The 27,604-nt window shown below is 45.1% G+C and overlaps 1 protein-coding gene across 1 annotated transcript in view; it reads right to left on the reverse strand.

The window, feature by feature from the left end:
• Positions 1-5,835: 5,835 nt before the first annotated feature.
• Positions 5,836-27,604, reverse strand: part of LOC310788819 (semaphorin-4B-like) — a gene marked incomplete at both ends in the record, with an annotated part of 56,316 nt that continues 34,547 nt past the window's right edge. Inside the window, 10 exons of the mRNA XM_083650393.1 lie at positions 5,836-6,608; positions 6,944-7,035; positions 8,707-8,864; positions 9,982-10,097; positions 10,819-11,029; positions 12,089-12,239; positions 16,592-16,776; positions 23,691-23,848; positions 24,726-24,842; positions 25,918-26,029. Of these exons, the coding sequence (XP_083506519.1) occupies positions 5,836-6,608; positions 6,944-7,035; positions 8,707-8,864; positions 9,982-10,097; positions 10,819-11,029; positions 12,089-12,239; positions 16,592-16,776; positions 23,691-23,848; positions 24,726-24,842; positions 25,918-26,029 (2,073 nt within the window). The remainder of the gene's footprint in view (positions 6,609-6,943; positions 7,036-8,706; positions 8,865-9,981; positions 10,098-10,818; positions 11,030-12,088; positions 12,240-16,591; positions 16,777-23,690; positions 23,849-24,725; positions 24,843-25,917; positions 26,030-27,604) is intronic.

The raw sequence follows: 27,604 nt of genomic DNA on the forward strand, positions 1-27,604 counted from the left end.
AATATGTTGCAGTCCCCACATAAGAAGCTAACTACCGGCTCCAGTGTAAGACACAAATTTGGTCCTGGGGCAAAATAACCCAAATAATCCCTTCTCTTGGTACCTAGATGCTTAATATAGTTTACATAGCCTTCCCTCCCCCCCTTAATTTCTACCTTTATAGCATTCCAAATTGAAATGTTTTCACCATATCTTCAGATATGAGCTTTTGATTTACAGACAGAAAACACAGAGTAAGCTTTTAGGGCCATCGTTAGTGTCAATGGAACTGTATAACATTGCCCCAGAGTTTGAATGGGCAATTAAAATGCATAACATTGAGTGCTAGTTATAAAGGTTTGATCATACAAAAGATATCCTATGCATCATGACATTGAAATATATATTTTCATTTGAGAAAAAGAGAATAGTTCTTACCTGTGATGTGTTAGGTGTGAAAGAGAGCAGTGCCAGTAGCTCAAACAAAGCAGCAGAGAGATACTCTGTGCCATAAATCTCTCTGTCCATACTGATAAAAGCATCAGTCACTCCCGGAAGGCAGCCACTCACAGCCCTCAGAAACCAGGTGTATCCAATGCAAAAAGACCACAACATCTGGATTATTAAGAAAGGGGGGGGGGGGGATATATGGTCTTAGAGACTAACTGAGTCTAATGGTCTTGTGAATCATTTGTCACCCTCTTGTCTAACAAATTTTGCATTTTATGAAAAACTATTTTTCGGCTTCTTAATTTCTAAACTCAGCCACTGAAAACAGTAGAAACTAATCTCTAAATACTCATTATAGCACACTGATCAACTATATATTCCAAAACTAAAGCTTTCAGTTTATGAAGTATAATTGATCTAAATTAGCTATTCCATTGCTATAACGCAAGTACTGTTTTTATAGCCTAATCCAGTGGTTCTCAACCTGTTTACAGTACCACCTGAGATAGCCCCGTCGTCGGAACTCGGCTAGCTAGCTATGCTAGCTAGAGTTCACCTGTACTACACCTGAGAAATTAGTTGGCTCTCCAAGTAGGCTACCACCATATGACCGACGTTAAAATAGTTCGTTTTCAGCCAATTTTGCAACATGCCTGCTTTCTTGTCATCATTAGCTTCTTGCTTGTAATGTTAGCAGCTAATTGTGTACACGGCGCGCAACAGGTAGTAGTGTCCGTCAGAAACAAACATGTATTTTGCTCCTAAATCTAAAAACAACCAAATGAATGTAGATGTTATTTTAAACCCCATTTCAATGATCAAGCTTATTTTCATTCATAGCGGTATTTTTGATAGTATTACTGTACATGTTTTAAAGTTAGTTTTATTTCACATACATAACTAAGAAAACATCGACATTCCAGGGATCCCTCCGAGTACCACCAGCAGGGGGCGCAAGTACCACCGGCGGTGGTACGCGTACCGGTTGAGAATGACTGGCCTAATCATTGCACTTTTAAAACGCTCAGTGCAGCAAGCTTATCAACTGTGTTCACACTTGCTATACCCACTTCTATACTTTCTCTAAAAGTCATCTTCAGGCATATTGTGCTGCTTTGGTTTGACCCCTACAAGCGCTGCTTGTGGCTATATTTCCATAATATGCAATTGGGAAATATTTTATATAAAGTTCACCTTGCTTTCTTGACATAAGTTTTGTTTTCATTGCTGAATTTATATGCAAATGCAAGATTTGGTATTCAAATCTAGGAGTACGTTTTCACCGGTTGTCTCAGCCACCATCAGTTCTATGCAAAGGAGAAGAGAGCAAGAATCCAGTCAGCATAAGATGGACGCACACATGCATGTTTCAAAACATGTATTTTATTCATTTATTTTAAAAAATTAAAATAAAGTGCTTTTTATGTACAATATAATAGAAACAACAGTCACAATATCAATATATGATACAAAAAAATACGGTTCACAACATTTTTTTTGTACACAACAGATCCAATAGAAAACACATTTTCATGCAGGCTTACAAGACCACATTAGTCTAAGAGTTCTTCAGTCAACTAAGCTTATGGTGGGTAGACGATGCTGAGGCTAAGCTGCTGTGTCTCATGGCCGACATGGAGGATTTAGAGCTGTGCTTGCATCTTACTGTAACACTACAGCACAGAAATATTGTTATTTCTATTGTGCGGTTTCCTTGCAATGTTTCCAAAATCCCTACAACGATGATGCAATGGATTGCTTACTAGAACCATTTTAGGGAAATAGACCGCATCCTTGAAGATGTTCTGCAAAATACGTGATAAAATTAACTTGGCTACATTCATGTACAGTAAGTTGCATTACTGTGGAGCCACGCAAAAAGTTAACCACCGTGGAATTATTCTTTGCTTTTTAATCAAAAGCCTGTGTCTAACAAATATGCACATCATCTGTGTAACGTACGATATTCTCCTTTTGGTATACTTAAGATGCACGGCCATATTGTAACTGCAGCTTTGTATAAGATCAGCGAGTAATACTGTTACATAAGGAATGCTTCAGGACGGTCTTTCCTGTGAGCACAGCATCACTTTTGACACAAGCAAAGACTCTGAAACGAGACAAGATAGCGAGCAGCTCCCAGTCTTGTTTGCAGGTAAAGTTGCAGGGCGGACCCATCCCAGCATCAACCCGTGTCGTGTAGTAGTGGAGTTAGTGAAGTGTGCCCATGGCGGACTACAATCAAGCCTTGCACCACACTAGTGTTGGCGAAGTCACTGCTGGGCGCTGTAGGATGCAGCACGTGGTTAAAGGCAGAACAAAGTTAAATCTAAAGGCATTTTTGAACATGTGTTGTTGTGTCCTTTATCTATCAAGCATCTCAAAACAGCTGATTCATAGACTGACTATGTGCTCAATTCTACTATAGCTACACACTCTGGCTGCTAAAGCGTTTCTGCTGTGTGTGGAGCACTGAGGCCTCTCTAGGTACCTTTCTGTAATGTGCTATAGTCCACCTCCACCGCGCCTTGCTTTGCAAAGCATCTGTTTGAAGAGGGAAAACATGGGTTTATTTGGTCAGTGTCAGTTGGCGAGTTCGGCAAACAGGATTAAGCTAATTCAATATCGAAAAGGCCAAACTGATACCATTGCTGCTTTGAGATGCTTGATAAATAGCAGGCCGCTGTTGAACTGACACCAGCCCTGGTGTTGAACGGACACCAGGCCGGTGTTGAACTGACACCAGGCCTGGTGTTGAACTGACACCAGGCCTGGTGTTGAACTGACACCAGGCCTGGTGTTTAACTGACACCAGGCCTGGTGTTTAACTGACACCAGGCCTGGTGTTGAACGGACACCAGGCCTGGTGTTTAACTGACACCAGGCCTGGTGTTGAACGGACACCAGGCCTGGTGTTTAACTGACACCAGGCCTGGTGTTGAACCGACAATGTACTGAGAAGTGTGCCGTAGTTTGTGCATGACGAGAAATGTATGCTGAATCAGGCAGTAAAGCAGTATGAAAAAACAAATCAGCAGTGTGGACTCTCTAGTTTCAAATCTATCTCTACAACACATCTTGCACAAGGTCCCTTAAAAACACACAATATTAGGTACAGATATATACACAACGAAAAACAAAAAGAAAACACTGACCACTGTTGCGCAGTAATGCTGTGCAAATACTTTGTCAAACTTGTAGCAGACACATAGCATTTTGTCCTCAGTGTTCGATATAGCAAAATATTGATTCTGTAGGGTGTTGGAATACATACTGTAGTAGGCTAACTGATCAGTGAAGTGGTGATGTGTTCTAAGACCTATGGCGCCATGTTGTCCCTATGGCCCCTGGAAATGATCTAATTCAGATTTACAGAACACTATAAATACAGTTTCCTACTTCTTTGGAAAAAATCTGCTTTTTAAGTCTCAACAAAGTCTGAGCAATGCGGTTGCAATAGAATTCGTAATGGCTGTAATGGTCCCTGTAATGACAATAACTGATTTGACATCAGTTATTATACATCTTTTTCTTTAGCAGTCACACCTTGTTTCTCAGTAGTTGTGTTTCTTAGAATACACGTCCCAATCGACAACTTTGACAATTTCAAAAAGTGTTATTGAAATGTGCAAACAACCTGTAAGTATTCATCACCCTGATCGCTTGTGCTTTCACATTTAATAGCCTTGATATTTTGATTGTGGTGGATGGATGCATCTAAAACATGAGACCTGGAGTGTTTATTTTGCCAGGCAGGCAGAAATGTTCCGTATCGACACTTCAATTCACCAAAAATGGCCTGTTTGTATTGTTGGCATTCATCATCACTCACTACCTCAATACCTTGTAACTAGTCGTACCTGTTTGTTTCAGTGTGAATGCTAAGAATGCAAAGAACCCTTTTTAGGGCAGCTGAAAGACAACTCTTGACGAGCACGTTGGCAAGTGTTCACCATGACTCCAGTGACGCGACATGGCTTTCTTCTCCATGCCATGACGACCTTTGGCCCCAGTCAGACTCGAGTCAGATGTTGAGCTCAATCACTTTGCACAACGTAGATGTCAAAGTAACGGTTATAACAGTCTAGAAAAAAATGTCATCCCTGCGAAGATCCTTGCACTTCACATTTGCTTATAATATAGGAATAGTTTAGTGCCAAGATACGTTTGTGAAACCCAATTCTGGGCAAACACCATGTGCTCTTTTGACAGTGAATTATCAACGCTAACACAATGCATGGGAGTGGTCATAAGAGAATGGCACTATTGCATTTAGATAAGACAATCAAGAGGATTATTTTTTTGCACAGTGCGCATTAGGATTTTGGCGCTGCCCTGAATATGATAAGAGGTGTGTGGGTGTTCTCCTCTTTTCTTGGCCGTCTTGTGTCTTTCCAATGTCCTCCGTGACGGTCTGAAACAAGTCCTGTCCGCCTCTCTGATGCAAGATCGATGCTCTGCTAATGTTGCTTCAAAGAGAGGGTATCTAGTCTACTGTATGTTGAAGTCCATCTTATGATGGTACTGCAGGCCAGTATTGAAGAACGTGGCCGTCTCAGAAGAGTGGAGATGTGCACTGAAGACAAAGAGTCTCGGCTTCCCTAAATCGTCCGTGGCAGACTTCTCCGACGACTGAGAAAGACCTCCTTCGAACAACAGTCTACATTCAGGAGGGAGGCTACAGCGCGTAGGCTCTGGAAACATCTTTTGTGACCACATGCGTTGATCAGTGGCTGGCAACCCTTATCTTTCGAAAAAGTTGCAGTCCTTTTCATTTTTGTTTCGCACAGGATGAAAAAAAAGGGCTCCATCTAACCAAAACGTTGTCTTTTGTCGTGGTCTAGCTGATCGTCATCATCATTATCCTGAAACAATTGGACATTTACTCAGCAAAAGGGGACCAATGCGCTTCGGACCATCATATGAATTATAATGGATATGCATTCAAATGAATGATGGTCTCCTGGAGCTGAACTCTTGGTGAGCGTGCAGGACATGTAGCATGGGTCTAGTGAGGCATCTGCTTAACAACAGAACAGAAGACGTGACAGTAATCCTCCACAGAGCATGTGCAAGGATAGACACACGCACATACATGCCAGTAGTGGCTATGAGAATGACTCAGGCAAATTAAGACACATTATAATTATTCTTATCAGCTGCCATGGTTCAGTGATCCCGGTTGACTTCCTCTTCCACCCTGCAGGAGGCTCCACCCCACACAAACAGGACCTACCACTGGGCTTCCAAAGAAAAATGACCTCCGTACTGATCACAGATTTAAAGATGACACAAAATAAAAAGGTGCGCTGTGATGTGGGAGCGTGTCGGGGGGGTCTCCTCTCCTCGCTAGGTGGCTTCAGCCTGTACCTCCGTGGAGATACAGCCGCAGCATCTTAAGCGCTGTCATACGATGGAGTCTTTGATCTCGGAGCCGAGCCTCACTCTGGGCCGGGGGCAGGTGGGCGAGTATTCCACGTGGCTCTCCTTCACGTTGAGCGGCCGCCTGTCGGAGGCCTCGGAGAAGCTCTTGCTGTTGTCGGGCGAGGACTCGTGGGTGGGCGTGCTGCAGATGTAGTTGTCGTTGAGCGTCTGGTAGCCCTTGTGGTCGGACGTGGACACGGGAATGGCGTTGCCGTTGAGGGGCAAGCTCTCGGCGGGCTTGCCCACGATCCTGGGCTTCTTCTGCTGCATGTTGGGGCACTCGCCCTGCTTCAGCATGGACTTCATGCGGTCGCGGTTCCTGTAGACGACGAACAGGGAGAACACCACCAGGGAGAAGGCCAGGAGGGCGCACACCACGATCAGTTCGTTCCAGTAGGTCTTGGTGTGGACCTGCGCCGAACGAGACTCGCCGGGCAGGACGATGGCCTCCTCCGGCTCAATGTGCGGCGTGCGCGAGTGGCCAATCAGAGTGGTGCTCTCCTGCCGTGGCTCCGCCCTCACGCAGTAGTTGGCCAACAGCTGGCGGAAGCCCTCCTCCTCTGACCAGCACTCGTAGGTCTCCAGCCTGTCGTTCTGCGCCACCACCACCAGGTCGCCCTCGGGGGTGGCGTAGAGGAACTGGCTGGCGCCGTCACTGTAGTGCCACCTTCTGCGTGCCAGGTTGGAGCGCAGCTTGCAGGGCAGGACCCTGAAGGTGTTGAGCGGGATGCTTATGAGCTGGCAATGAGAGCCACCTATAAAAAAAATAGATATATATTTTTAGATTTCTTTAAAAAGGGAGAATGGAAATGTGGTGGAAGGCTATAGAAGAGATAAATTACATTGTGTGTTGTACTCTGCCTCTTTGTGTAATAATGTATACATGCATGATTCATAGCAGTGCTTAGCTTATATTTCCTATATTATGCAGAACTGTTCAATGTTATCTGGCATCATTCTCAGAATCTGTCAATACGTGATAGACAACGGTTTGGACCACTCTGTGTGTGTGATGATGGTGCAGTGTTGATGCGGTGACAGATGCTAGGCTAACTGATGCTGGGCTAACATTGCACAGAGAGACACTCACGTGAGGCTGCTGGTCTGGTGGAGCGCGAGCTGGGTGATGTCCTGTTACAAATAGATGAAGTATCAGCCTCTTCTACATCCTGCTGCCAGTGGCTGAAAGCAAACAGCAACAACAGGGTGGGTTTAGCAGCAACCAAACAGCAACAACAGGGTGGGTTTAGCAGCAACCAAACAGCAACAACAGGGTGGGTTTAGCAGAAAGCAAACAGCAACAACAGGGTGGGTTTAGCAGAAAGCAAACAGCAACAACAGGGTGGGTTTAGCAGAAAGCAAACAGCAACAACAGGGTGGGTTTAGCAGAAAGCAAACAGCAACAACAGGGTGGGTTTAGCAGCAACCAAACAGCAACAACAGGGTGGGTTTAGCAGCAACCAAACAGCAACAACAGGGTGGGTTTAGCAGCAACCAAACAGCAACAACAGGGTGGGTTTAGCAGAAAGCAAACAGCAACAACAGGGTGGGTTTAGCAGAAAGCAAACAGCAACAACAGGGTGGGTTTAGCAGAAAGCAAACAGCAACAACAGGGTGGGTTTAGCAGCAACCAAACAGCAACAACAGGGTGGGTTTAGCACAAACCAAACAGCAACAACAGGGTGGGTTTAGCACAAACCAAACAGCAACAACAGGGTGGGTTTAGCAGAAAGCAAACAGCAACAACAGGGTGGGTTTAGCAGAAAGCAAACAGCAACAACAGGGTGGGTTTAGCAGAAAGCAAACAGCAACAACAGGGTGGGTTTAGCAGAAAGCAAACAGCAACAACAGGGTGGGTTTAGCAGAAAGCAAACAGCAACAACAGGGTGGGTTTAGCAGAAAGCAAACAGCAACAACAGGGTTTAGCAGAAAGCAAACAGCAACAACAGGGTGGGTTTAGCAGAAAGCAAACAGCAACAACAGGGTTTAGCAGAAACCAAACAGCAACAACAGGGTGGGTTTAGCACAAACCAAACAGCAACAACAGGGTGGGTTTAGCAGAAAGCAAACAGCAACAACAGGGTGGGTTTAGCAGAAAGCAAACAGCAACAACAGGGTGGGTTTAGCAGAAAGCAAACAGCAACAACAGGGTGGGTTTAGCAGAAAGCAAACAGCAACAACAGGGTGGGTTTAGCAGAAACCAAACAGCAACAACAGGGTTTAGCAGAAAGCAAACAGCAACAACAGGGTGGGTTTAGCAGAAAGCAAACAGCAACAACAGGGTGGGTTTAGCAGAAAGCAAACAGCAACAACAGGGTGGGTTTAGCAGCAACCAAACAGCAACAACAGGGTGGGTTTAGCAGCTGTCATGGGAGGAACCTTGTACGTATGCCTTTATTACCCTCTGGAAACCGTTAATTGCCACACCTATAAATATGGCTCTGTGACTATGACTGAGATGCCAATTTTCTTTTAAAAGCAACTGCTTCAGGCACATGACTGAACATTACATGCTTATTCTGTGCACTGTTTTTGTTTTTTGTTTTTTGTTTTTTGGCCGGGGTATATTTTTATACATCATACACAGTAGAAAAGCATTTATCTAAACATATTTAAGTGGGCTAACGAACAATAACGGCGGCAATTTAGAAATATTCTATTTGAATTTCCTTATTGCTGCATGAAACTGAAGGTGTTTTGAACAGCAAATTAGACAGGAGAGGATATTTAAGGATGAACGGTTGATATTTTCAAGCTTTGCTCTGGTCTTACGGTGTCTTTCGGTCTCAGGTTATCAGTGGCTGTGGCAGACGAGGGGAGGAGCTGTTGTATGCGTGCAGGTAAAGCTCTCACCTGTCAGGCGGCGCCATCCTGACGTCTCGACACAAGCGGCCGGTCCAGGCGCAGTACGGGTCTCTGGAGAGCACGCACTCTCCACAGCTCAGGTAGTTGGAGCAGTTGGCCACAGGAATCTCCACCAGCCCAGAATAGGACGAGACAAACAACAGGCCCTGCAGGACAGAAACACAAGTAGATGTATTATGTGCGACTGTGCCAACCGAGGCTGAAAAGCTTGGCTTATGGGGATGGTGAGCTAAACTTAGTCTTTAATCCTCTACTCTTATACAGCGTGATAGAAATATCACATCAGAAGAACATGTGTACGGCACAAGAGAACAGACTTTCAGCTTCAGGTTATGAGTTCTCAATCATCTGAAACCACATGAAAACAGTGACTAAACAGCCAAGTAATCACATTGGTGAAGGACACATTGCAAGTAGATTCCAGAGGGAGCTACTTGGTAATCTGTCTCGTTCTCCCTGTTTTATTGATTATTCTTTTGTACTGTATATGCTGCACAACACTTAAAAACTTTTGACGGTACATCATATCCACTGGGAATCATTTGCACACAAAAGAGAGCTTGATACTTCAGTGTACGGACTTGATTTCTTCATCCATTGCATAAATGCATAATAGACACAAATGCATTCTTCAGCATGATGAGTGTGACGATGCCAAGTGTCTTAAAGAATGCACTCTCACCTAATATTGTTATGAACATACACTACGTTCCATATGTGGGCTAACGTATGTGATCGATTGACTAGTGCTGCATTACAGTACATATATGTTATATAATATGATGTCAAGTCTTTCATATCCTTACTTGGAGCTAAGAATATACATGCAAAATGATTTTGCACTCAGGGTTACATAATGTGAGATAAGACTGTAGTTGGACGTTTTGGCTCAGAGAGAGAACATTATGCAATGCAGAGAGAAGTGTAATGACATTTAGCTGTGAGTAAAATCACAAACTCAGCTCCAGACGTCACGGCACTAGAACCTGCCAGATCATTCAGTGGGATGGCCGCTCTGGAAGAGAAATTGTCGACGGCCAATCCCTGCATTGGTAAATCTACCAGGAGCCATTTCTACAAGTTGAGAATGAATAAACTATGAAATGCGTGAACATGATCACACCTGAACTGGCACAGCGTTAGGACCTTCATCAATAAGGCGGTGTTAGCATCACGTTGTGAAAAGTGTTTTATTGCATTTAATAATGTAAAATAAAAGTGAAATAAAAGAGTGAATGAAGTGATGAGAGGCTCAGGATTTACCCTCTGAGGATCAAGCTCGATGTGCTGCACAGGCTGAGACTTGGGAAACACAATCATCTCCTCGATGATGTGCATCTTGTCGTTGGTGTTGATGGCTTTATGCAGCTTCCCATCATCTGGAACACACAGAGGACACATATGAGTTATACTGATTCACAGGTAGAATCACATTGTACCATTTGTTTGTTTTTTATCACGTTTCTTTTCTGAAAATCTTCCCTATTTTCTCCACAAATGTACTTGACTGAATTCCCCTTGCTGGCTCGGTTGTTGCTCCACCCCCTCTGCCGATCTGGGGAGAGTTGTAGACTAGCACCATGCTTCCTCCGATATATACGCAGTCGCCAGCTGCTTCTTTTCACTTGACAGCGAGGAGTTTCACTGGTAGGACGTAGCGCGTGGGAGCATCACGCTATTCCCCTTAGCTCCCCTCCTCCCTGGACAGATGCCCCAACTGACCAGAGGAGGCGATCAGGACACATACCCTTAATCCGGCTTCCCACCCGCGGACACGGCCAATTGTGCCTGTATGGACGGCCGACCAAGCTGAACCTGCGACCCTCGTGGTTGGTAGGCAGGGAATCTATCCGCTGCGCCACCCCGACGCCCACAATGTACCAATTTGTGAACCCAAAACATGACTGCAGAGCCTTTAACTGTAGATATTAAATACAGGCTCCTAAAACATTCAAATAAACAAAAGAAGAATTTCATCTTAAATAGCAGCAGTATCCTTTAGAAACAAAAATACCAATCCAAAGATTTTCCATTGAAAAGTATGTCAATAACCGCTCCCTACCTTTACGTTAACTGTTGCTGGTGTGTGATGTATTGTACCTGTTCCGATGAAGAGCACGTCGTAGGCCCTCTCCATGCCCTGGATCTTGTGCACGGCGATCTGCGTGTAGCGCACGCTGCGTTTCAGCAGCAGAGGAGAGCTGCGCATCACACTGTCCATCAGGAAGTGGTCCTTGACAAAGTTGAGCACTTTATCGGGCATGTGTAAGGACGACTGGATACCCATTTGCCTGGCCTGGTTGGTCACACACTGTGTGGGAGTAAAGCAGGAATTTAAAATGGCTTCCTTGCACCTCAGCAGTCGAGCTAAAGAAAGAGCACAAGTATCATATTGGCCTTTATTTTTCAGACAATGAGCCTGACTTGATTTATGCAGCCGGCAAAACAGTCCAAGCAAAACTTCAACTCCAAACTGACTTTCCAAAATACTGTGTTGGCCGAGTTCGTGGGATTTAAGCTAGTTTCAGGCTAACTCCTGGCTGGTTGAAAGGACATGTGGAGGGTTCAGCAGAACACCAAATAGCCAGTAGTTCTGGATATCAATTTAGCCAATTTCTACTTTCCACTGTCGTGCCTTTGGCCCCAAAGCACTCTTTGAGAAGCAGAGCTATAACCTAAGTGCCAGTGTTACCTCAGCTCTGTTGGCTTTCATTGAGACAGTGTTCTTAAAGGAACACTCCGCCCATTTTCAACCAGCTTTGTATCATTAGAACATCAGTAGTATATCAGAAAACTGTAAACGGTTTTGAAGTCTGTCATTTAATTTGACAGTTATTGAGTGTTAAAGTGTGGACCAGTGACATCACTGGTCCACACTAACTAAAATTAATAACTCATTAACTCAAATCAACTCTCAATAACTGTCAAATTAAATGACAGACTTCAAAACTGTTTACAGTTTTCTGATATACTACTGATGTTCTAATGATACAAAGCTGGTTGAAAATGGGCGGAGTGTTCCTTTAAATAGGGAAAGACAAATAAGGGAGAGCATCTGTTTTACTGCAATGCCTGCAGGCCAAACAGTAAAGCATCTGCAGGCCAAACAGTAAAGCATCTGCAGGCCAAACAGTAAAGCATCAGTTAGCTGTTAGACAAGAATAGCTGGAGGCCTCTTATCATCATACTGGCTTTTCACATTGTTTCTATGTGTGACAACTTCCAGGTATTTATTTGGGATGGCTGTAAAGAACATTGTTGTTCTTGTCCGTTTGTCTGTTGTGTGAAGCAGCTTAAATGCTGTCAAGTGTGACTAGACTGGATGCTAGAAGACATTCCCTGGAGAGTAACAGTAGAGGGCAGCACTCACCGCCCCGGGCCGTGGTTCTGGCGCAGGGTTGTTGTAGGTGGACCACTGCTGGGTCTCCCTGTTCACCTCTCGGTAGGGCCCCTTGAAGGCCTTCTCCACCTGGGCCATGGTGAAGGCACACACTGCTGAGCTACCTGACGCCCCTTTGTACCTGGGACACAAGAAAACATTTGGTTTCAAAATAACATCTCTCACATATTACTATCTAGTAAAAATGTGATGAGGAATATAGCTAATTACCTAACTAAAAAAAAACTGCTAGTGAGAATTTCCTGGCAGTGAGAAGTGTGGCAGGGTGGAAATCTTTCACAAGCTAAGAATTCAGATCAAATCATTTGTGGAAGCAAATGTTCTTCAACTCAAATAGAGAGACTATGCAAATGTTAAATGACTTATAGGTGAATTGAAGTCGGAGAGGAAAAAAAATACCGTGTTATCTTTTCCGGGTCGATACTGTAGTGGTTCAAAACCATTTTTTTTTGTCGAATAGGTTAACAAACAAAACAATAGAGAAAGGAAATAAAGTCCACACACTGATGATAAGCTCTCCGTCAGTTTATTGACTTTATTTCATTTCATCGTTGATTTGTCCTGCACCTGACCTACTCTGCACCTGACCTACTGAGCTGATGTGCGCACAACAAAACAAACCCTGCCTCAAGTCCTCATCTCCCTTATTTTCCCCAAGTTCTTTTCCTTGTACATTTAATTTGCTTGTATTTCTGGGTGACTGGTTGTCATTGTTGGATTCCCTGTTAATTTGCAATATTTCTGATGTAGAAAACACTGTTAGTCACCCTGGATAATGTTTCTGATGTAGACAACACTGTTAGTCACCCTGGATAATGTTTCTGATGTAGAAAACACTGTTAGTCACCCTGGATAATGTTTCTGATGTAGAAAACACTGTTAGTCACCCTGGATAATGTTTCTGATGTAGAAAACACTGTTAGTCACCCTGGATAATGTTTCTGATGTAGACAACACTGTTAGTCACCCTGGATAATGTTTCTGATGTAGAAAACACTGTTAGTCACCCTGGATAATGTTTCTGATGTAGACAACACTGTTAGTCACCCTGGATAATGTTTCTGATGTAGACAACACTGTTAGTCACCCTGGATAATGTTTCTGATGTAGAAAACACTGTTAGTCACCCTGGATAATGTTTCTGATGTAGAAAACACTGTTAGTCACCCTGGATAATGTTTCTGATGTAGACAACACTGTTAGTCACCCTGGATAATGTTTCTGATGTAGACAACACTGTTAGTCACCCTGGATAATGTTTCTGATGTAGACAACACTGTTAGTCACCCTGGATAATGTTTCTGATGTAGACAACACTGTTAGTCCCCCTGGATAATGTTTCTGATGTAGACAACACTGTTAGTCACCCTGGATAATGTTTCTGATGTAGACAACACTGTTAGTCACCCTGGATAATGTTTCTGATGTAGAAAACACTGTTAGTCACCCTGGATAATGTTTCTGATGTAGAAAACACTGTTAGTCACCCTGGATAATGTTTCTGATGTAGACAACACTGTTAGTCACCCTGGATAATGTTTCTGATGTAGACAACACTGTTAGTCACCCTGGATAATGTTTCTGATGTAGAAAACACTGTTAGTCACCCTGGATAATGTTTCTGATGTAGACAACACTGTTAGTCACCCTGGATAATGTTTCTGATGTAGAAAACACTGTTAGTCACCCTGGATAATGTTTCTGATGTAGAAAACACTGTTAGTCACCCTGGATAATGTTTCTGATGTAGACAACACTGTTAGTCACCCTGGATAATGTTTCTGATGTAGACAACACTGTTAGTCACCCTGGATAATGTTTCTGATGTAGAAAACACTGTTAGTCACCCTGGATAATGTTTCTGATGTAGAAAACACTGTAGTCACCCTGGATAATGTTTCTGATGTAGACAACACTGTTAGCCACCCTGGATAATGTTTCTGATGTAGACAACACTGTTAGTCACCCTGGATAATGTTTCTGATGTAGACAACACTGTTAGTCACCCTGGATAATGTTTCTGATGTAGAAAACACTGTTAGTCACCCTGGATAATGTTTCTGATGTAGACAACACTGTTAGTCACCCTGGATAATGTTTCTGATGTAGAAAACACTGTTAGTCACCCTGGATAATGTTTCTGATGTAGAAAACACTGTTAGTCACCCTGGATAATGTTTCTGATGTAGAAAACACTGTTAGTCACCCTGGATAATGTTTCTGATGTAGACAACACTGTTAGTCCCCCTGGATAATGTTTCTGATGTAGACAACACTGTTAGTCACCCTGGATAATGTTTCTGATGTAGACAACACTGTTAGTCACCCTGGATAATGTTTCTGATGTAGACAACACTGTTAGTCACCCTGGATAATGTTTCTGATGTAGAAAACACTGTTAGTCACCCTGGATAATGTTTCTGATGTAGAAAACACTGTTAGTCACCCTGGATAATGTTTCTGATGTAGACAACACTGTTAGTCACCCTGGATAATGTTTCTGATGTAGAAAACACTGTTAGTCACCCTGGATAATGTTTCTGATGTAGACAACACTGTTAGTCACCCTGGATAATGTTTCTGATGTAGAAAACACTGTTAGTCACCCTGGATAATGTTTCTGATGTAGACAACACTGTTAGTCACCCTGGATAATGTTTCTGATGTAGACAACACTGTTAGTCACCCTGGATAATGTTTCTGATGTAGACAACACTGTTAGTCACCCTGGATAATGTTTCTGATGTAGACAACACTGTTAGTCACCCTGGATAATGTTTCTGATGTAGAAAACACTGTTAGTCACCCTGGATAATGTTTCTGATGTAGACAACACTGTTAGTCACCCTGGATAATGTTTCTGATGTAGACAACACTGTTAGTCACCCTGGATAATGTTTCTGATGTAGACAACACTGTTAGTCACCCTGGATAATATTTCTGATGTAGACAACACTGTTAGTCACCCTGGATAATGTTTCTGATGTAGAAAACACTGTTAGTCACCCTGGATAATGTTTCTGATGTAGAAAACACTGTTAGTCACCCTGGATAATGTTTCTGATGTAGACAACACTGTTAGTCACCCTGGATAATGTTTCTGATGTAGAAAACACTGTTAGTCACCCTGGATAATGTTTCTGATGTAGACAACACTGTTAGTCACCCTGGATAATGTTTCTGATGTAGAAAACACTGTTAGTCACCCTGGATAATGTTTCTGATGTAGACAACACTGTTAGTCACCCTGGATAATGTTTCTGATGTAGACAACACTGTTAGTCACCCTGGATAATGTTTCTGATGTAGACAACACTGTTAGTCACCCTGGATAATGTTTCTGATGTAGACAACACTGTTAGTCACCCTGGATAATGTTTCTGATGTAGACAACACTGTTAGTCACCCTGGATAATGTTTCTGATGTAGAAAACACTGTTAGTCACCCTGGATAATGTTTCTGATGTAGACAACACTGTTAGCCACCCTGGATAATGTTTCTGATGTAGAAAACACTGTTAGTCACCCTGGATAATGTTTCTGATGTAGACAACACTGTTAGCCACCCTGGATAATGTTTCTGATGTAGACAACACTGTTAGTCACCCTGGATAATGTTTCTGATGTAGACAACACTGTTAGTCACCCTGGATAATGTTTCTGATGTAGAAAACACTGTTAGTCACCCTGGACAATGTTTCTGATGTAGACAACACTGTTAGTCACCCTGGATAACGGCATTAACAGACAAAGATAGAAAAGTCACATGTATTTGAGTATTGTAGTGCGTTTCATTCATACACTTGGCCTCTTCTCTTTCAGCATGTTATTAATTGTAACCCGCGCACTCTGCATCCTTTCTACAGACTAACAGGAGCAGCCTCGGATGCTTGAAATCATTTCCATATAAATGGATAAAAGCAGTATTTTGTCATTTAGACAGAAGAGCGGTGCAGGAACCTGTGTTCAAACTCATTACAGCTGTTCTACATTCAGAGGGCCCAAACAAGAGGGATGGCAACTCACCAGCGTTGGGTGTGTGGGTTTTAACCCATCGATACCTGATGCAGCATTTGTGTGTGTATCCCTTTAAGACCGCGAACCGCGTTAACGCGGTTCGCGGTCTTAAAGGGATACGCACACAAATGAGGGATATACACGCAAATGCTGCATCAGGTATCAATGGGTTTTAAATAAGAACTGGTGTCCAACTGTTGGCTGTAGTCGGCGCGTGTGAGAGCACATCATTTGCATGTCCGTGAGTGTGTCTGTTAAACACACCCTTTATTTGCATATGGTGTGTGTGTGTGTGTGTGTGTGTGTGTGTGTGTGTGTGAGTCCATCCATGTGTGCTTACATTAGATTCTAGTGCACTATTTGTGCACGTGTGTGTTATGAACAATGAACCACAACAGCCCTATATATTATAAACCCATTCAGTGAGGTGCTGCTCATGACTCCTGCCTGTCTTACCACTGGGAGGTGAAGACCCCGTAGAACACGGTGTTCTCCCAGCTGTCTCCCGTGGGCTTCAGGACAAACATGTCCTGGATGATGTTGAAGGGGAAGCCGTCGGGAGCCGGGAGCGAGCACAGCAGCTGGGCCTTCAGGAAGGTGGTCCACTTCTTCTGCAGCACGCGCTCCCCTCCCTTATCGCCCTGCAGAGACAGTTCAAACAGCTGATGGATAACATGATGATGGCATGGCGAGGAAACACAAAGAAAAACAGCAGCAGGCAAACAGGAATGAACGAGAGTTTATGTGCCCCAAAAATAGCAGATGACTTCCTCGTACTGTAACTAGAATGGATGGTTTATTGTAGCAGCTCTCTCACCCAGTCGTCAGGATCAAGAACCCTGCTGGCTTTCATTCTAGCATCTAATCAGCAAATGATTTGCGCCCGGGTGGCAGAGTGAAAGCAATTAACTTCCTGGTAGGATAGAAAAGCAGCAGTAGGCTATTCTGGCTCCTGAGGAGGACCAGGATTAAAAACCAATGGCCAATGCAGTCCCCTCCCCGTCCTTTAGAGGGGGGTATTGAGGCCAAATAAGGGATGCTGAAAGCAGTGGCTGTGCTCGTCATGAACTCTTAGGGTGCTTTCTTACTGGGAACGATTGCTTTGGTTCCGTGCCAGAGCACAGGAACACTTGCAGAGTACACTTGCGTCATCAACTACGTCGTCCGTTTGTTGTCTACGTGGTTCGGTACAGTTGCCGTTCACATTGGCAAGTGTTCCGTCCCCGGGCACGCCCAACTAGCGTTCTCCAGACCACCTTTTCAATGGACCCCGTCACGGTTCTCTGTTCTGCGCCCGGGCAACGCAACGCAATGTTCACACTCCTCAAACGAACTGGACCTGGGGTCAGTTTGGGCACAAGTGTGCTCAGAAACAGCCCCAGGTCCCGAGTGTGAAAGCACCCTTAAACTAGACAAATCTACAACCAGGAATTCTTTGTCATCGTCATCGTCCAATTCTTGAAAAGCTTTCCTCCAGCTCGGCGTGCGTGTGTGTGTGTGCGTGTGTGTGTGCGTGTGCGTGTGTGCGTGTGCGTGTGCGTGTGCGTGTGCGTGTGAAGTAGTGGTCCTGAATTCCAAAGGATATTTTGACAATGAACTGTGGGGGCAGAAAACAAGATCTACTCGCCACATAAAAGAAGCCTTAAAGCAGAATCCCAATTTTTCTTTGAAGGGATAATAAACAACAATTACTCAATAATTATAGCTCTGAATTAAAATATCTCTGGTTCTCTTCTCAAGCTGGAAGATCGAAGTATTAACTCTCCTTTCAAGATGTCACAAAATATCCACAAAAACAGTTATCAAATATCTTGGCTAGCACCAACGATGATCCAAGTGCTTGTAAACACGCTCCAAGAGCAACTCCTCTACAGCAGCAGCAGCAGCAGCCAGCAACATGGAAAATACAGAAGGGAGGAAGAAGACATGACCAAAACAACGGGACTCGCCCAACCACAAGACATCTTGCCTGGCTCTGAAGGACACGCCTCAGATCCAAACAAGACCTGAAAACACCAGAACCCAGAGCAACTCCTACATGAAAACACCAGAACCCAGAGCAACTACTTCATGAAAACACCAGAACCCAGAGCAACTCCTTCATGAAAACACAAGAACCCAGAGCAACTCCTACATGAAAACACCAGAACCCAGAGCAACTACTTCATGAAAACACCAGAACCCAGAGCAACTCCTTCATGAAAACACCAGAACCCAGAGCAACTCCTTCATGAAAACACAAGAACCCAGAGCAACTCCTACATGAAAACACCAGAACCCAGAGCAACTCCTTCATGAAAACACCAGAACCCAGAGCAACTCCTCCATGAAAACACCAGAACCCAGAGCAACTCCTACATGAAAACACCAGAACCCAGAGCAACTCCTTCATGAAAACACAAGAAGCCAGAGCAACTCCTACATGAAAACACAAGAAGCCAGAGCAACTCCTACATGAAAACACCAGAACCCAGAGCAACACCTACATGAAAACACCAGAACCCAGAGCAACTCCTACATGACAACACCAGAACCCAGAGCAACTCCTACATGAAAACACCAGAACCAAGAGCAACTCCTACATGAAAACACCAGAACCCAGAGCAACTCCTACATGACAACACCAGAACCCAGAGCAACTCCTACATGAAAACACCAGAACCAAGAGCAACACCTACATGAAAACACCAGAACCAAGAGCAACTCCTACATGAAAACACCAGAACCCAGAGCAACTCCTACATGAAAACACCAGAACCAAGAGCAACTCCTACATGAAAACACCAGAAGTTCCAGAACCCAGAGCAACTCCTTCATGAAAACACCAGAACCCAGAGCAACTCCTACATGAAAACACCAGAACCCAGAGCAACTCCTTCATGAAAACACCAGAACCCAGAGCAACTCCTACATGAAAACACCAGAACCCAGAGCAACTCCTACATGAAAACACCAGAACCCAGAGCAACTCCTTCATGAAAACACCAGAACCAAGAGCAACTCCTACATGAAAACACCAGAACCCAGAGCAACTCCTACATGAAAACACCAGAACCAAGAGCAACTCCTACATGAAAACACCAGAACCAAGAGCAACTCCTACACGAAAACACCAGAACCCAGAGCAACTCCTACACGAAAACACCAGAACCCAGAGCAACTCCTACATGAAAACACCAGAAGTTCCAGAACCCAGAGCAACTCCTTCATGAAAACACCAGAACCCAGAGCAACTCCTACATGAAAACACCAGAACTCAGAGCAACTCCTACATGAAAACACCAGAAGTTCCAGAACCCAGAGCAACTCCTACATGAAAACACCAGAACCAAGAGCAACTCCTACATGAAAACACCAGAAGTTCCAGAACCCAGAGCAACTCCTTCATGAAAACACCAGAACCCAGAGCAACTCCTACATGAAAACACCAGAACCCAGAGCAACTCCTTCATGAAAACACCAGAAGTTCCAGAACCCAGAGCAACTCCTACATGAAAACACCAGAACCAAGAGCAACTCCTACATGAAAACACCAGAAGTTCCAGAACCCAGAGCAACTCCTACATGAAAACTTTTCATGTAGGAGTTGCTCTGAAAACACCAGAACCCAGAGCAACTCCTTACATGAAAACAGCAGAACCCAGAGCAACTCCTTACATGAAAACACCAGATCCCAGAGCAACTCCTACATGAAAACACCAGATCCCAGAGCAACTCCTACATGAAAACACCAGAACTCAGAGCAACTCCTACATGAAAACACCAGAACCCAGAGCAACTCCTACATGAAAACACCAGAACTCAGAGCAACTCCTACATGAAAACACCAGAACTCAGAGCAACTCCTACATGAAAACACCAGAAGTTCCAGAACAACACCTACATGAAAACACCAGAAGTTCCAGAACAACTCCTTACATGAAAACACCAGAAGTTCCAGAACAACTCCTTCATGAAAACACCAGGAGTGAATCAGCCTCGAGGTGGACAATAAAATGTAAAACTATTCTACCTCAGCCTCCTCCTCCGGCCGGCTATTAAACAAAAACAATCATGTTGTTGAACGGTGAGGTGAAACCACATGGGGACTGATGGAGCCGGGGCCTGGTGAGGTGAAACCACATGGGGACTGATGGAGCCGGGGCCTGGTGAGGTGAAACCACATGGGGACTGATGGAGCCGGGGCCTGGGAGCCTGTGGGCATAATGAGCAGAGCACATTCCTGCTCTCTCAGCTGTCCCCTGCCATTGTTGCTGTGCCCCACTCAGCCATTCAATCACATGGATATTTTATCTCAACTTTCTCATTTCAGATTCTACAAGATTCCTTCAACTTTGTCTCTTTTTCTGCTGTCGAGCTGAAAAGCGGGGGCAAAACTGGAGCCACAAAAGGCTGAGAGGGGGGGAACGCTGCCACACTTTGTTCCAAATCTGCCTGCTTTCCACGGTCCCTCAGTGTGCACACGGTCCCTCAATGTGCACACCTGAATAAACACAAGACAGAGGGAGTGGAAGGAGGGAGGGGGAGAGAGAGGGAGGAGAGGAGAGGAGAGAAAAACAACTCGGTAGCAGAGTTCCTTGGCAGACCTGGGCAAAATAGTAGTTGGAGCAGCATGAAAACACACACACACACACACACACACACACACACACACACACACACACACACACACACACGGCATCTTTGTGATGTGATTCTTATCTTGCAAGTGACGTGGCCTCTTTATAGGCTATTGAAATGCCTGGCGAGATAAATCCAGCACAGCTCAAACAAAGCACATTGAAAGATGTTTTCCTCGGGCCGGTGGAGAGAAAGAAAAGTGAAGTGGACACGTTGTCTCAAAGGGTGCTGAAGACACTGAAGCACCGCTAACAGAGAGGGAGGAGGGGCCTTCATACCTCTGTGTTACTGACCTAACCCCAATCTGAGTTCAGCCCTTCCTGCTCACGGAGGGAGGAAACAGGGCGTGGCCTCAGCTGTGACACAGCATTAATGTGCTTACAGGACGTTGGCCTGCAGCAATAGAATCAGCTGGTCTCTCACAGCAAACGATGATGAACCAACGCTCCTTTTCCTCAACAATATGGAAATGCTTTGACATTTGCGGCGTGTGCACTTCTAAGATGTGGAATGTATGTGTGTTTAGGGGAAATTTAGCCTCCCTCGAGAATCTGTATTTTTTCCAAAGACAATTAAAAGACAAAAGGACATTCTGATTAACTTATTAATCTTCGCTCGCGCACGGTGCAGCTAAGGAGGACTTCTCCATCGCGTTGTGCAAGAGGACAATATGACACTAAATTGCACTAAATGAGGTGGATGCTGCGCTGCTGTAATGAGGACAATAAGCTCACTCAGCAGAGACGCACGACGAGACGAGGAAGGATAAGGACAGCATTTCTCTCAAGAGGAAAGAGACGGAGACAGAAAAGTGGAATTGCTAACGGTGTCGTCACTCCACATTCAGCTGTCAACGCGCTCTCAAGCATTTAGCCGCTGAAGTGCACAATGCACCAGCTGCAACACGACTGTACGCCCAGAGAACCACGTGTGAAAAGACACCCCCGCAGGACGAAAAGGGGGCTGCAGCATTCCAGTGAAATAAAGGCGACCTATAGAGCAGCAGTGGAGCCCAATCTCTCATCTCTATTGCAGCGTTCATCCGCAGCAAGTCGCCACAGTCTGCTGGCATTTCTCTCAATGATTTCCATATATAGAAGCCAGGAGGAGGCGCTCCGCTGAGTGAAGCCAGCAGGAGGCGCTCCGCTGAGTGAAGCCAGCAGGAGGCGCTCCACTGAGTGGGAGAGGTGTCCCAGAACTCAGTGCCAAAGCCTCGCAGGACTAAGTTATTAAGCTGTCACTTAAGATGACGCGCTGTCCCCAACATTACTCACATTAGCACCTCCATGAACAAGAGACATGCGTCAATATGGGATGCTGATGCTTCAGCACGCATATCAGGGCAGCTTATAGCCCTTTAATTGATCTGATGACAGGTGGAAAAGGTTAATTGATCTGATGACAGGTGGAAAAGGTTAATTGATCTGATGATGACAGGTGGAAAAAGAGGCTGATTGACCAGACTAAACTGTTGAGGAGTGGTAGGGAAAGACGTCAATACACCTGACATGATCCCAAGTGCATTCTGGGAAGCCCAAGTTCGTTCACGCTTTACCCGCAATGAAAAGTGGCCCATATAGTAGAGAGGAAAAAGCATTTGATATTGCTGAGAAGCAGCATGAATACTAATAATGTGCCCGGCAAAGAGCTCAAAGAACTGCTGGAGAAAAGGCAAAGGGAGGGATGGACGAGTGCAGCTGACATTGTGAAGGAGAGCGAGAGATGACATTGCAGAGGAGAGGGAGGGAGGGAGGGAGGGAGGGAGAGAGGGAGGGAGAGAGGGAGGGAGGGAGGGAGGGAGGGAAGGAGGGAGAGAGGGAGGGAGGGAGGGAGGGAGAGAGGGAGGGAGAGAGGGAGGGAGGGAGGGAGGGAAGGAAGGAGGGAGGGAGGGAGAGAGGGAGGGAGAGAGGGAGGGAGGGAAGGAAGGAGGGAGGGAAGGAGGGAGGGAGGGAGGGAGAGAGGGAGGGAGGGAGGGAGGGAGGGAGGGAGGGAAGGAAGGAGGGAGGGAGGGAGGGAGGGAGGGAATGATTCAAGAAACCAAATCTGTGGAAAGTGTGTTTGTGTCAACTCCCACTTACATACACAAAAATTCAAACAAACCAAAAAGCGTCCTGTACACACAGCAGTGGCATATTTCCACTGCACTACATGGGCTTGTTATTCACCTTATTCACCACGCCCACTTTTTCTCTCTTCCGCGTTCGACGCAACGTATTTGTTCTTCCGGTTCAGCGCTAGTTGGCGGCCATTTTCAAAATAAAACGTCAGTATGAATGAAGTTTGGCAACATTCAGAATTAAGCTACACTGCGGCCAACTTCAGTTACATGTTCATAACGTTACTGCTGCGAGGAGCCGATGGCTGTACCCGGTCGGCATTTAACGTTGGTTACAAAAGCACGTCGACAGTGTTTTCTCACTGCCAGTAGTAGGGTTTGACAGATAGCTAGTCCGACCGGTGTCAGCACAGTCAGCGCTCCCGGTCCTCGCTGCTCATTAAGGATTTCCAATAGGCGTTATTCTGATAAACTGGTCACATATATGTTACGTTCTCACCCGACAAATATTAAAACTTTAAAACAGTTTGGGGTTTTTTAGCTTGAAAACGGCTTTTTGGCAAGTCTAAATGACTGCGGTAGGCGTACTCTACTTCCGTGTTTAAAACCGGAAAGACGATTACGAAATGACGTCATGCAGAAGCGTCCTTGTATGGGCAAAGAATAAGGTGAATAGAAGCACGCGTGTGCTTTGACGTGACAGAAGCACGCGTGTGCTTTGACGTGACAGAAGCACGCGTGTGCTTTGACGTGACAGAAGCACGCGTGTGCTTTGATGCCCCTCCTTGGTTTTAGGGGGTAATTGTAGTGGGATTACAGCAAGGAAGCAGAGCTCTCCTGCGCCTCTGACTGAGCCCACCCGGTCCCCAGGTGTCTTACCTTACACACGCGAGCAATCCTGGACACAATGGTGTTGTCAAAGAAGTCAAATTCTTTCCCCGCCTCGCTGAAGAAGAAGTAGATCTTGTCGTCGTCGCCTTTGGTGTTGCCCACTGGCTGACTCTCCTCGATGTAAGCCGAGCCGACAAACACGGGATCTGTCAAACACACAAAACGACACACTCAATCAAAGAGGAAACGTGAACTTTATCGTCTTATGTAAGGGAATCGTTTCCTCGGCCACGACTGTTCAGACAAAATAACATATGATTAGTTTGGAAAGACTGTCAGGACCCATAGAGGAAACAGAAAGACTGTCAGGACCCATAGAGGAAACAGCTTGTATAAAAGACTGTCAGGACCCATAGAGGAAACAGCTTGTATAAAAGACTGTCAGGACCCATAGAGGAAACAGCTTGTATAAAAGACTGTCAGGACCCATAGAGGAAACAGCTTGTATAAAAGACTGTCAGGACCCATAGAGGAAACAGAAAGACTGTCAGGACCCATAGAGGAAACAGAAAGACTGTCAGGACCCATAGAGGAAACAGCTTGTATAATGGTAGTCAGATGCCTCCGCGGGGGCAGTCTGTGTGAGTTAGCCCCAGATCAAAAGACAAGAGAGCTCTTCATTGTGAGCAAAGTGCAGCTTTGCTCTGGCAGAAGCAGTGCCAGCCGGCCGAGGCCGTTTTGATGTGCATGTGTGGCGACTGATAGGAGCTCCTGAATCTAAGAGGGCTCGTCTCGCTTATATCGCTACTCTTTCTAGAGCTGATCTACTCTGTTGGCTACAGAGTGGAAGATGTGTTTCTAGAGCTGATCTACTCTGTTGGCTACAGAGTGGAAGATGTGTTTCTAGAGCTGATCTACTCTGTTGGCTACAGAGTGGAAGATGTGTTTCTAGAGCTGATCTACTCTGTTGGCTACAGAGTGGAAGATGTGTTTCTAGAGCTGATCTACTCTGTTGGCTACAGAGTGGAAGATGTGTCGGGTGGAAAACATAGATTGATATCTTCAAGGGCAAATGGAGTTTACCTTGCAGCCAGTTTAGAGAGTTTTCCGTCTTCAAGGCAGTGCCCTGACCCAGACTCTTGTAAATGACTGGCTCATTCCCCTGGAAACTGCTGACAGTACCAGTGTACAACTCACCATCTGAAAGAAAAGAAAAGAGAATTTGAGTCATATTATCGTTATTCACCTTATGTTCAGACGCTGGGGTGGGCCAAATTCTTTCGGGTCGTGTTAACACTTCCGGCGGTCACGGTGCCAAATATGAAAGAACGTCATGAAGAAGAGAGTTGTTTTTGTAGCGGACAGTGCAGGGGGTAAAATAAAGAACGTAGCCTACTACTTTGAGCTCGGTACACAGCAAGCAAGCGAGTATCCACTGTTAGCCAGGTCAGATAACGTTATCGTCGACAATGACGAGCACTTTCTTGTAAAACATACCTGGACTCCAACAAAGAAAGCTTCAGATAGTTTTCTCTCCTCCGAGCGCTCGAGCCACTTATGTCTATAAGACCCGCAGACGTAACGAGCCAGTTACATGGCGTTGCATTCTTAGACATTGCCTTTTGCTTTTATTTGGTATGTTACATACAATTGGCTAAATTATTAGTTAATTCAGAGTTAGATGATATTGGAGCAGCCAGCCATTTTCTTTTTCTTTTCTTTTTTTAGCCGGAAGTCGTCACACGACCACACAACCGGGTCAAATGGGCGTGGCTACATAAGGTGAATATCAGGCAAATATCACACTTAAAATGCACAAACTTTAAAATTCACAAGTCGGTGAAATTTGTATTACGGTAACTAAAAGCACAGAAGAAAAATAAATTATTTATAGGGGGCTCTCTAAAGTGCAATAAGGAGCATTCTGCCTCTGTTAGCCAAGTTAGACCACCAGGTTTCAGTGAGAGATTAGACTAATAGTTCCTCCCAAGTTAAATTATTTACTAATTGGTTGTTAAAATCACTTTACTGCAAACAGAGATTATAAAACCAGTCTCCTTATCAGGAGTGACAGCCAGACAGCATCAACAGACAAATCCTGACTCATTACAGAGTGAAATTGTAGCTACATCAGAGTAGCTCCAGTATGTTGGAATCAAGCCGTTCTTGTTTGAACAGCCTTCAGTCTCTGCCCACTCACTAATAACAGCTTCTTTGCAAGCCACCTATTTAAATGATCATGAAGCCAAAGCTGTGTGTGGGCGGGGCTACGTACCAACGACGATGGCAGTGGATTTGTACTCTGGATTGAAGGGGCACCGACTGCGCCCATCCTCCATCACAACCTCACCCGCTTCATCTCTCTCCAGTGAGAAGGTCGACGTGTTCTGGAGAGACAGACACAAACACCCTCAGGCACATTCCAATTACATTCCACTTTACAGTAGGAATACAGTGAGCCAAAGTGAGCTCAATAACCTGAAGCTCCTTCTCTGCACTTTGCCCTTCTCCAAAGAGCAGGAAAGATCATCACTGACCCAACTCACCCTGGCTGTGATCTGTTTGACCTCCTCCCCTCTGGCAGGTGGCGCTACAGAGCACTGTTCTGTACGCCAAAACCACCAGACACAAAAACAGCTTCTACCCACAGGCCATCACTCTGATTAACCAGTTGTTTTTAATTCACGTCTGTCATGTTTTTTTTTTACGTTCATCTTCTTAGCTTACATTTGCTATTATCGTATTGTCTGCCAATTGTTTTGTGTTTGTTTTGTCATAATGCTGCTAAAATCAAAGTGTATTATGTATTATTGTTCATGTTCTGCATGTGAGAGTGTGTCTAGTCTGCAGGGAAGCTCTGGGATACACACAGACTCTGCTCTGGAGTCTGTCAACATGATGAGAAGTGGGAGTCCAAACAGCTTCAGACCAGCCGGGCTGAGCCACGCTTGGAATCCCAGTTCAGGACCTATAGTCCTGCCAAGTCCCCCTCACTCTGAGACAGCCCATATTATTCTTTCACTGTCCACGTCAAAGAGGGAAGAGTTCAGTTCCTGGCTTTAGGAGTTGAACCGGCTCCAACCTTGATTGTCCCCATATCACTGAAATCAATGTCACCCTTTTGTCAGCTACCATCTCTCCCAGTCTGCTCCTCCTCTAGACTAATGCATGAGTACCATCTCTCCCAGTCTGCTCCTCCTCTCTAGACTAATGCATGACTACCATCTCTCCCAGTCTGCTCCTCCTCTAGACTAATGCATGAGTACCATCTCTCCCAGTCTGCTCCTCCTCTAGACTAATGCATGACTACCATCTCTCCCAGTCTGCTCCTCCTCTAGACTAATGCATGACTACCATCTCTCCCAGTCTGCTCCTCCTCTAGACTAATGCATGACTACCATCTCTCCCAGTCTGCTCCTCCTCTGGACTAATGCATGACTACCATCTCTCCCAGTCTGCTCCTCCTCTCTAGACTAATGCATGACTACCATCTCTCCCAGTCTGCTCCTCCTCTAGACTAATGCATGACTACCATCTCTCCCAGTCTGCTCCTCCTCTAGACTAATGCATGACTACCATCTCTCCCAGTCTGCTCCTCCTCTAGACTAATGCATGACTACCATCTCTCCCAGTCTGCTCCTCCTCTAGACTAATGCATGACTACCATCTCTCCCAGTCTGCTCCTCCTCTGGACTAATGCATGACTACCATCTCTCCCAGTCTGCTCCTCCTCTAGACTAATGCATGACTACCATCTCTCCCAGTCTGCTCCTCCTCTAGACTAATGCATGACTACCATCTCTCCCAGTCTGCTCCTCCTCTAGACTAATGCATGACTACCATCTCTCCCAGTCTGCTCCTCCTCTAGACTAATGCATGACTACCATCTCTCCCAGTCTGCTCCTCCTCTAGACTAATGCATGACTACCATCTCTCCCAGTCTGCTCCTCCTCTAGACTAAT

Source organism: Poromitra crassiceps (genome assembly GCF_964638095.1).
Source record: "Poromitra crassiceps genome assembly, chromosome: 14".
NCBI lineage: Eukaryota > Metazoa > Chordata > Actinopteri > Beryciformes > Melamphaidae > Poromitra > Poromitra crassiceps.